This window comes from Chiloscyllium plagiosum, chromosome 25 (genome assembly GCF_004010195.1).
Source record: "Chiloscyllium plagiosum isolate BGI_BamShark_2017 chromosome 25, ASM401019v2, whole genome shotgun sequence".
NCBI lineage: Eukaryota > Metazoa > Chordata > Chondrichthyes > Orectolobiformes > Hemiscylliidae > Chiloscyllium > Chiloscyllium plagiosum.
Genome location: NC_057734.1, coordinates 25,323,432 through 25,335,379, shown reverse-complemented (window position 1 = coordinate 25,335,379; position 11,948 = coordinate 25,323,432). Strand labels below are relative to the sequence as shown.

General features: G+C 38.4%; 1 protein-coding gene across 13 annotated transcripts in view; it reads left to right on the top strand.

Annotated features, from left to right (window-relative positions):
* LOC122562672 (lysine-specific demethylase 2B) overlaps nucleotides 1-11,948 on the top strand; it is a 218,332-nt gene that overhangs the window by 73,217 nt on the left and 133,167 nt on the right. For all 13 annotated transcript variants that reach the window (XM_043715718.1, XM_043715717.1, XM_043715725.1 and 10 more), the window contains one exon: nucleotides 8,227-8,405. In XM_043715718.1, the coding sequence (XP_043571653.1) occupies nucleotides 8,227-8,405 (179 nt within the window). The remainder of the gene's footprint in view (nucleotides 1-8,226; nucleotides 8,406-11,948) is intronic.

Below are 11,948 nucleotides of genomic sequence, written 5' to 3'. Positions count from 1 at the left end.
CACCCCAGAGAAATTACTGTCCATTTATCCTATGCATGTCCCTCAATTTTGTAAACCTCTATAAGGTCACCCCTCAGCCTCCGACGCTCCAGGGAAAACAGACCCAGCCTGTTCAGCCTCTTCCTATAGCTCAAATTCTCCAACCCTGGCGACATCCTTGTAAATCTTTTCCGGCTTTTTTTTAAAAGAAGGATTTGGTTTGCAAGTTAAGGCATTTATCATTACCAATGCAAATAAAGCATTTCTTACATATGTTATCAGATGCAGAACCGGTTAAACAGGGAAGTATCTTGTATCTAATATAATGGAAAATATTTGCACTATCTCGAGCTATCTTTTATTGCATTCCTGCTTTACACTTTCATTGCTAACAGCAAACAGGGATAACTGTGACCTGTAGAAGTTGGATTATGATGTTTTATGTTTCCGTGCAATTGAAAGCCTAAAGAATTCCAATAGGCCAGGTTTTCTGATGAGCTCTGAGCTGTAACTTTTGTGTGCAATAACTCAAGAGATTCTAGCTGCAGTGAAATTTATTTGATTTGAACTTTGTTTTGTCAATGACGTTGTATCTTTTAAGAAATGTCTACATGCATTTGGCAGAGATTTGAATGGTTTCACGTCCTAATGTTTTCCCTTAATGTTTCTTGATTGTGCAGGAATAGGCTAATTATCTAACATGTCCCTTTGTGCTCCAGAAGCATCTAACTTCATGTAATCCCAAGTATTTAAATGTCTTTGAGCCTCTTCCACTTTACCTTTTGTTTCAGTTGTGTATTTCATATGATGATGTACCAATCGATTTGTGGAACATGTGAACATTTAAGGTTGACAACACGGTTAATGGAAACCAATTACAGTTCTCAAATTGAGTTCTTTCCTGCTGTCACGCAGATCATTAAGATTCATCCCAGAATCTCAGAAGCGTTATTACGTGTAAGGAAACCTGTCGTGTTTGTACCAGCTTTTCAAATGAACATCATTATCTACTGCCAATTTCCTGCTTTCTCCCCATACCCTTGCACATTACTTTTATTCAGATAATGTCCCATGCCCGCTTGAATATGTCAATTGAATATATCAGTGGACCTAAAGGTGTTTGTGAACCAGTTGGGTATTTACGACAATCAGCATTAACTAGATATTAATTCTTCAAGCTTTCATAATCTGCTATGGTGCTGTGGCCTACAGTAAAATTGTTCATGTGAGTTTTAAGCAACACAGTTTTAAGCACTGGTTGATTTGTCATGAATTGATCCGCCTTGTTTTGGTGGTTCTCTTCTACACAATACTTCAATGTTACCCTGTCCCTCCCCATCCTCACCCTCAATACCCAGACCTGTCATTCTGAATCATTCTTTGTCACCGTCAGCTTTCGTTATGCCTGACTAGACTATCCTGGAGCAAATTGACCTGAAGAAACAATAGTTGTCCCACAGCTTTTACCACCTTCCAATCCAGCTACTCAATATTTCCATTTCATCCACTCCAACGTTTAGAATGTTGATGCGAGATATTGTGCAGGCTGTCAGATGTGCTGGTGGCTGTGGAACTACTGCACACTAAAGGATAAGAATTTCTAACCTACTAGTAGATGGTGCACCTCAGTCCATATTGTACTTGTAGCATTTTTTAGATTTTAAGAGGTAAACAATAGAAGTTGAATGAATCACAAAAGAAACCTTTGAGAGACATGCAGGGCACATATTGGGTATTTGAAGCTTGGGCATCCAAAGCTATGAAGAGAAAGTTGACCATTTGAAATAGTTTTGAATTGTATGCATAAAGAACCATTGGAGATGTCTTGGGCCAATAATCTCCTTTTCTGCTGTAACTCTGTGTGGTTTTCTTTTTCACAACCATGTGTTAAACTCCTGTGAAGTCCCAGTGAGGGTCAGTCATCGAGATTGTTTAGCTTAGAAATGTAGAATCTTCCATTTGACAAGTAAGGCAGAAGAGTGCGCTCACCACACGGGATTATAACAATAATTGAAGATCTCTTCCTTTTGCAACTCGATTTTAATGCTGCTTGTGCCAGAATACACTGGAGGTGGGAAATACATTTGTCACCTTCAATATCTGAGTTGTTTTAAGAAAACAAAGTCTGGCAGTAATAAAATATGAAATGGGTTAGGTAAAAATAAAAATTTACAGACCTGACATTCTGAATTATTTGATTGCAATATAGAGCATTTGGTGATGAGCTTTCATCGTAGATGTTACATAGTTTGTAAATTGCTTAGGCCACAAAAGCTGACTTATGAAAGAGAACAAAATGCCCTGTTGTTCATTGACCTCTTGTGGTCACTTTTAAAACTACAGTTTTTTTTCTGTCACTTGCAGTTATAACTGACTGTCACAGATTACTGTCTCCTTTTTAAAGTAAGTTTGAAATTTGAGCCCCAATTACAAAAGGGAACCACATTAAATGAGGGCTTAAGTAAGTAACTGAACTGGCATAAACAAAATGCTACTATTATTAAAATGGAGCATTCTTTGGTGTGGTGCATAACTGGCCGATTAGTGAATTAGAACATTATTCCCTTGCGTACCACTATAAGTGAATAGATGCAGCTATTTTATTTGTTCTTTGAGCTACAGCAGTGCCTTTAAATACTGCACTTTAAGTGCAAATGTAATTAAGCTTCTGTTCTCCACTTTGAAATCAAATTAATTGTTTTTAAAAAAGCTGTAATTCCACAAAGGAAGCAAAAAAAACCTTATGTTATAAATGGCAACTGTTTAATTCCATATAGCTGGACAGAAAGCTGTTTTCTCACTGATATGTTTTTCCACAGCTTGACCTTTATGGATTACAATTTTTTTCATGTTGTAAAGTGCTCTTTGGACACATGCTTAGAGTCATATAGCATGGCAACAGACCCTTTGGTCCATCTCCTCTATGTCTACAAAGTTTCCCAAACTAAACTGGTCCTATTTGTTTGTGTTTGGCCATATCCCTCTAAACCTTTCCTATTCATGTACCTGTCCAATTGTTTTTTAAATGTTATAACTGTACCTACACCTACACTTCCTCTAGCAGTTTGTGGGTGGCACCATGGCTCAGTGGTTAGCACTGCTGCCTCACAGCAGAAGGGACCCGGCTTCAATTCCAGTCTTGGGTGACTGTCTGTGTGGAGTTTGCACATTCTGCGTGGGTTTCCTCTGGTGCTTCGGTTTCCTCCTGCAGTCCAAAGATGTGCAGGTTAGATGGATTGACTGTACTAAAATATTCCCATAGCGTTCAAGAATGTGCAGGTTAGATGGATTAGCCATGATAAATGCAGGGTTATGGAAATGGGATGCTCTTCAGAGGGTTGGTGCAGACTTGATAGGCTGAATTGCCTCTTTCTGCACTGTCGGGATTCTATGATTCTGTGATTCATACCACGTATGAACAACCCACTGTGTGAAAATGTTGTCCCTTTTAAATGTTTTTCCTCTTACCTTAAAAATATGGCCCCTAGTTTTGAACTCCCTTCACCCTAGGGAAAAGGCACTTGCTATTTATCTTATCTATGCTCCTCATTTTTTTATAAACCTCTATAAGGTCATCCTTCAACCTCCTATACGCCATTGAAAAAGCCCCAGCCTATCCAGCCTCTCTTTATAGCTCAAATGCTCCAATCTGAGCAAAATCCTAGTAAATCTTTTATGAACCCTCTCCAGTTTAGTAATATCCTTGCTATAGCAGAGAGACCAGAACTATACGCAGTACTGCAAAAGTGGCACACCAAGTCCTGTACAACCTGAACATGACATCCCCAACTCCTGTCACAATGTTGTTCTTTTTACAAGGTTACTATGCCCTTGAGTTGTTTTTTTTTTACCAGAGAGGGGGTAATTGGACAGGCTCCAACTCAGCTGGATTTGAAAGGTTTATTGGGGTCCTTTTTGTTTACCCCTAACAGATAATGCCTCTGGCCTAAGGCTTTCATGTCTTTTTTAAAAAACCGGTGTAATCAAATGGGAATGGCCAGCTAGCTGTGTAGCTAGCCTTCGTTTAGATTAGAGTTTTTGATTCAGTTCAGCAGCAGTGTGTGTGCGTGAAGAAAGGCTGCTGGGCCAATCCAACCGGGTACCCACACTCTCTAACTTAAAGTCTGTAAGCGCTGATTTGTTTCATTTTTACTCTTTGGGCTTGTGTTTATTGGGGCTGTTGCAAGTATTTCTGCAAACATCATTAGGTCGGGATAGTCTGTCTAGTTTTTGAATAGGATAAGTTGTCCAGTGTTCTATTTTCTGTTCTTTGAGTTTCATTCTGTAATTTTGTAAATAAATTCTGTTTGTTTAAAATGTGGCAGTTGGATCAGCTAATTCACTCTGGGACTATCCACTATACACTTACCTAAAACAAATAGCAAAGTTATGGTCTGGGCTACCTGCTTAAAAATATTTTGAGGGGTCAGGCCTGGTCCATAACACTCTTCTACTCAATGGTCTGAGCAATGAAGCCAAGCATTCCAAACACTGTCTATGTGTGAAGCAACTTGCAATGAACTATGTACCTGAACCCCTCTGTGTCTCTGTTCTAATACACTCTCCAGGGCACTGCCATTAACTTTGAGTCCAGACCTTGTTTGTTTTTACCAAAATGAAATATCTCATGTTTATCTGAATTAAACTCTGTCTGCCATTCCTCAGCCCATTGGCCCAATTGATCAAGATTCCTTTGTAATCTTAGATAACCTCCTTCATTCTCGACCGTACCACCAATTTTGGTGTCATCCACAGACCTCCTATCCATGCCTCCTAAATTCTCATACAAATTGTTTATTTAAATTACAAACTAAAGTGGACCCAGCATCAATCCCTAGAGAACACCACTGGTCACAGGCCTTCAGTCTGAAAAGCAACCCTCCACCATCACCCTCTGTCACCTACCGTCAAGCCAATTTTGTATGCTGTTTGGCTGTAAACAGTCATCTCTTCTATAATGCGATAGTTGTGTTTCTGTGCGACCCCACACTATATGAAAATTGCGTTATGAAAATAACACTCCAAGTGTTGGCGATCTAATCATGTCATAGCCTATATGCATTTTATATGTTTACATTTTAGAAACAGCATTCCCTATACATCAATTGTGTTACGGGCAATTTGTGTTAATGAAAGACGCATTGTAGCAGAACTGGCTCGAATATGCCTTTGTCCATCACTGTACATTTTATGCTCCCTCACTTTGTGTATTCCAGTCCGTGTCTCTATATCAAAGTTTAAAGGGTATACCATGTACCACTCTTCACTATGGACGTGCAGTCCTTGTACCGTCTATACCCCACAAGGATGGCCTCCAGGCCCTCTGCTTCTTCCTCTCCAATAGACTCATCCAGTCCCCCTCCACCAATACCCTACTCCGTCTCGCTGAACTGGTCCTCAACCCCCATAACTTTTCCTTTAACTCCTCCTAGTTCCTCAATCAAGGGGGTGGCCATGTGCATCTGGATGGGTCCCAGCCTGCCTCTGTCGGCGATATCGAACAGTCCGTCTTCAGTACCTACATAGGCATTATATCTCAACTCTTCTGCTGTTACATCGATGACTGCACCCAGGCTGAACTGGAGCAGCCCCAACTTCCACCCTGTCATCAAACACCTCTCTTCCCCTTTCTTGTCCTCACCACTTCCATCTCCAGCGACCGCCCATTTCAATTTCCCCAACTGCTCCTTTACCGACATGACTATCTTTGGCCTCCTCCATTGCCAAAACAAGCCACAGCACCTATTGGAGGAACAACGCCTTGTCTAACGCTTGCGTACCCGACAGCCTGGAGGATTCAACATTGAGTTCTCCAATTTCAAATAACCTCCCTCCCCCTCCCTTCTACTGCTTCCTGCCACGAACTGGATTCATTCCTCCCATTGACCAACCAGGGCGTACTCTCTACCTGCCTTCTCCTATCCGCACTTCACCACCCTGCCCCCACTTCCCCCTTGATCTGCTGCTCCCTCCAGTCCTGAAGAACGGTTACACCCCAAACATCGACTTCTGTACCCCCTGATGCTGCCTGGCTTGCTGTCTTATTCCAGCCTCCTGCTTGTCCACATATAAAGTTGGCATTCCAAGGGCAACTACTTTCATGAACTGTAACAGATGTCTGTTTCAAAACAGGACAGTCATAATGAATTCAACTAAACCATAACAGTCTGTCCATGTTAGAAATCAAGGTATGAAAAGCTGCAAATACAAAGCAGACCAGTTAATATTCTGATTAAGCATCTACGCGATAAGAAACAATTGTCTTTTTCCTCTGGAGATACTGCTTTAAACATTTTATTATAAAATTGTATTTGTAGCTGCATTTTCCCCATCCTCTGCAATCTGAATTTTATCCGAAATGAGCAATTATTTGTCATTTTGTAGTTGGAGAGAAAAACATCAGGGTGCTTGATTGAGTGAATTGCATTGACCTTGGCAATAACTATTCTCTCTTGAAAAAAAGTCAAGGTCACCGTTGCAATTCTGTAAGGCTGTAAAAAAAGCAAGTTAAATAAATGTTCCTACAATTTTATCGTCTACAGGGAGGGAATACCTTGTTCATAAAATTGTGTCTTTAAATGGATAATTAAAGGACTGGAAAGAACTATTGTAACTAGAATTTCTTATATATCCTAATTTGACTTTTTTTTAAAAATTGATTTTGTAAGGTGTGGTAGTTGTACCCTATAGATATCTGCTTTTCCCAAGATTTGGTAATTTCAAGCTAAATGCTTTCTTTACCATTGAATCCAGATGACTAATGTGTTCAACATTTCCAAGATTTCTTTTTCTTCATTTGAATCTCTGTTATAAATAACAATAACAGAAATATGGCTTAATGGCAAGTCATTTCAGACCTCACTATAAATACTCAGTGCTGCTATCATTGCTTTCTCTGAAATATACTTGTTGGATTACATGTTAAATAGGTGAAATTAGCAAAAATACATTGTTTTGATTAGCAACTATCTCTGCATGGATCATGTATTTTTTGATATGTATACATGTTGAATACAGTAATTGAATAAAGAAACTTAGCTTGTTGATCTATAGGCCAAGACAAAAATGTACTCTCGTGCTTCGGGAAGATAAGCCATTATATTAAGCAAATATTGACTCTTTTTTTTCTCCAGATGCTGCTTTGTACTTCGCAGATCACACTTCAATATAATGAAGCAAATTGAAAGTTTTATGCACTGTTGTTCTTTCTGCAATGCTTTAACTCAATTTTTAGGGAATGCCAAACAATTTGTACAAGTAAGGCCACACTCTGCTTTCCTGGCATTAAACTGCCAACTCATTTGCTTGTTGGCTCAGTAATTAACATTATTCAAGTTTGATTGACTGGTGTGCTGATCTCAGACGTGGTGGTGATTGGACAGTCAGAAATTGGAGCAAGGGTTCCGATCTCTTGATTTCTGTTCAGCAATGTTTGTGTGAATATTGGGTGAAGATCAGATTGAATTTGGCTCTGAGGCCCCACCATAAATTGAATATTGTAACAACACTTGCTATCGAGCCTTGTAAATGGCTACTTGGGCAATGTGCCTGAAGATGACTGATATTTTTGCACTGTGGATCAGTAGTATGAAGAGGAAAAGAGTAAGAAACTTGATTTCTTCCCTTGTAAACACCAGTTTTATGTTTTTTCCTAAGGTTAAGGGGCTATGTAAAATTAGCTTGAATTGAATGAATTGATGTGAATGTTTTGACATCAGCTCCAAGTGTGCAGTTTAAAATGAACATCTGCTACTTCTGGTTTTTCTTTGATGGGATATGACATTGCAGATAACGTTAGCATTTCTTTCCCATCCTTAAACTAAAGTGTCTTGCAAGGCAATCTCAGAGGGCAGTTGAGAGTGGATCCCATTAAATCGTATGTAGGCCAGACCAGGTAAGGTGGCAGTTTTTTCCTTAAAGAACATTAATGAATTAGATAGGTTTCTACAACAATCAATGGTAGATTCATGGTGACCATCACTGACTGGTCTTTGGTTCCAGATTTATTAATTGAATTTAAATCCCTTCAGATGCTGTAAATCTGTGTTCCCAGAGCCTGGGCCTGTGGTTTACTAGTCCAATGACATCGTCACAATGCCACCATCTTCCATCATGTTGCTGTTACCGGCTAATATATTTATTCTATACATTTATGCAATATTACACTTTACCATATTCAATGTATGTGGGTATATAAAGTTAAACAGTAAAGTGAAGCTGACGAGAATTGTTTCATATTTTGTGTAGGGAGTCGCCGTGTTGTGGATGTCATGGATGTGAGTACCCAGAAAGGAATTGAGATGAGTATGTCACAATGGGTTAAATACTATGAAACACCAGAAATGGAAAGAGAGAAGCTGTATAATGTCATCAGCCTGGAATTCAGTCATACAAAACTTGAGAATCTGGTCCATCGGCCCAATGTGGTAAGAAAATTATATGCATATATCAGTTAAATTATGTCTGCATTCGATCAATTCCTTCATTTATTCTGTTGGAAGACTAACATCTCTTAAGGCAATAGCATTATTTCTATGTCTTAATATTTTAACACTAATTAATTTGTGTGCTAATGGCACCAGTGAAATGAAACCAAAAGAGCCTACTGAGGAAATTAGGTCTCCAAATTGAAACACTTCACTTTCAATATTTAAAACCTAAGGTGCAATGTTAGCTGCAGTAATATTTTTAAAATAACTGCATCTTAGTTAATTGTTAACACTATGTTCAATGCAATTTCATTTTTGTTTTGGAAATATTTCATGCATTTATTTAAATTTCATAAATTTAATGCAATTTTGTATTCACACAACTTCAATATGAGCCGATTTTGTTAGAAAGAATTTGAAAGAAATAAGCTGGCTGTTTCTTTCATTTACTAATAAAATTGATTTCAATCATTGAGAACGATAAATAGGTTTAAGTTGTGAGTGAAAGTTCCGTAAACCTGTTTAGCTACCTCTTGTATATGTCCTCCTCAAGAATAGTCATTGACCCTGCCTCTGCACCTCTCTGGGAAGGAGAATTACAAAGACCCACCAGCTTCTTAGGGGAAAACATAAGGGGAAAAGATAAAATTTAGATTTTATCTGCACAATTATGCTAGTTACGAAGAAAATTCATTTTCAGCAGTTTTATTTTGAGGAGAGAAAAATTGAGGCTCAAATATTTTTGTGCATTGAATTATATTTCAATTGTGTGTGTTTGTTGTGTTTGCAAGAGAGAGAAAATGAGAGATATATGGTTTTAAATTTAGTTTTGCACTGTCAATGAATTTTGCCAGGGTGGAAAATTTGGAAATGAATTTAATATGTAGAAAATTGTCATTAGCAGAGATATTTGCACCAAGTGCAGTGTTTTATATTTATTCATTTGATATTATTGAGAATATCATATTGATCTGTAACAAGGTAGGGCCTAAGTTCTTAATTATGAATTCGGGACGTGCAGAGTTTAAGAATTTAATTTTAAATTCTTTGCAGCCATACATTTAGAACTTCGTAAGTACTCAGCAATTGCTCTTAACATCTGTGAAGTGTCACAATCCGATGCATTGTGAAGTAAAGATCTGTTATTTGGTGATATTTTAATGAAAGTTACTTTAGTCGCAAGTTCATTGAAAGGGAATGGCATTTCTGAAACCATTTATGAATGCACAGCTATATCATTACAAAATTAGGCTATGCCAAATCTGTCTATAATACAGTTAAGGGGCAATGGTTCATGTTTAATCTCTACGCAAAACTGTGTCTTAAGACAGGTTTTTTGTTCACCTAATGTCCAGGATATCCAGGTTGGCTGTTGGTTAATGCTGATGAATAAAAAATACAGTAGTCCCCCTATACCCATGGGGAATACTTTCCAGGACCTGGAAACCGTGGATACGAGCGAACCCATTTGTTTAAATGGGAAATGTACCTTCCTGGCAGCCTCCTGGTCCAGGGTTCTGGAACATTCCCTGTAATATGTTCTGACTGTGGGTAGCTGAAACCGTGGAAAATGATTCCATAGATATAGGGGTTGCCCTGTACATAATTTATATGAAATTAGAATTTCCTTAACATGGAAGTTTCAAGGTGTTTTACAGGAGGGGGAGAAAATATGAAGAAGAACTTATAAGGCTTTGAAGGCTGTCATGAAGGATTAATTCAAATTATCTGAAAGCTTGGTCGAAAAGAAAAGTTTCAAGACCGGTTTTTAAGGTTTGTGGAAAAGAAAGGCAGGACTTTTAGGGAGTGTGTTTTACACGATGTGACTGCGTAGCTGAAACTTAGATCAACAGTGGGTATACAAGGCCAGAACTTGCAAGGTTTTGGAGAACATTCAGAATTAGGAGAACTAAACCTTCGGTAGGATTCTGCTTCTGAATCAGAAGGCAAAGAGTTCTAGCCCCACTCCTGTCTTGGAGTGTAGAGATTAGAATTTGGTCTGTATGCTGTGTTGGGATGCTTTTTGGCACAGCCTCATCCAGATGGAGTGACCACTGGCTCAGTGATGTACAAGAGTTGCGATTCATCCTTGTTCCAGTTAGCATTATAGAATTGGAGACCAACATGCCAGCTCTGCAAGCATGGTTTATATCCAAGAGAATACAGATGGAATTTGCCATGTTTTTTCATTGTACAAAGTAGATGGACCATTTTTTGTCTAATTTGCAACCCACCTAGAACTCTGAACTTAAAATCCACAAATGAGGAAATGGAAAATACGAGATCCTCCAGAAGTGCTTTTTTTTAATTTTAAAAGATCCCTTGACTTGTGAAGAGTGAGGATCAATATTACAATTCTTGCAAATAACAAAATTCTCATCTGATGTCATTTACATTGAGAATTTTTTGTTTGTTTTCTTTCCAGAGATGTTCAAGCTAGATGGATTGGTCTTTCTAAATTGCCCATGGTGTCCAGGCATGTGCAGGTTAGGTGGATTAGCCATGGGAAATACAAGGTTACAGGGGTAGGATAGGGGTGGTGGTTCTGCGTGGGATGCTCTCTAGAGGGTCACTGTGGACTAAGTGGGCCGAATGGCCTGATCCCATGCTTGTTTCTATGATTCTATATGATTCTATGATTCTCGTTTCAATTAATAGATTCCAACTTCTGTACCTTCTCTGAACGCTTTGTTCCTTCAGAACTAAGGTATTATGATTGTGTCAATTTCCGCCTCCTGCTGTTGCAAGAATGTCCTCAGTTTTAAATCAACAGTGGGAGCTTGGATTGAAGTCAAGCATTGAGGAGGCAAGCTGTTAGTTAAATATGACAGTACTCATGTGGCAGCTGAAAGTTACTGGTATGACACTGTGGCATCTGCTATCTTTGGTGACATTGACACAATAGCCAGAAAGAAGCCAGCCAGGAGAAACATCTTTAGGGAAAAGTGTGAACCTGTATAACCTGACTACCTGTACTTCTAGCCTCCATCAGTGACAATGGCATCCAGTCTAACATGAATCTATGAAGAAACAAACAATATAATTGAGAGACTGTCTTAAAAATTAGTACATACTTTTTTTTAAAATCAGGATTGAAATATTTGTGTTCAACTATTTCTAAATTATTTATATTTTCTTAATGTTAGTGCACTGAACCTAACATAAAAAACGGTTGGAATCATTTTTGCTCTACACTTCCAAGTATAAGAATGTTTCATAATTTGTCACAAAGCTATTGCAAATCTGTATTTATGTTTAACAGAAATTTTATCAGTGTTCTAAAATGCACTCCACATTTCAATTCAAAATATAGATGCTGCAAATCCTGAAAGTAACGCTTCATTCAGGGTTTGTATTTGAGCAGAATCCAGATTGTATGAATAAAGGAGTGTTTTTTAGATCATAAATGCAGAGCTGAATGCATTTTGGGTAAGTGAAAAATTCAAATCAAATAGATTCATAATAAATACACCGAGTTAGTCACTTGCTTGTCTTCAATCTGCTGATTCAGTGATCACTCAAAGTAACCAGTGTAAATTG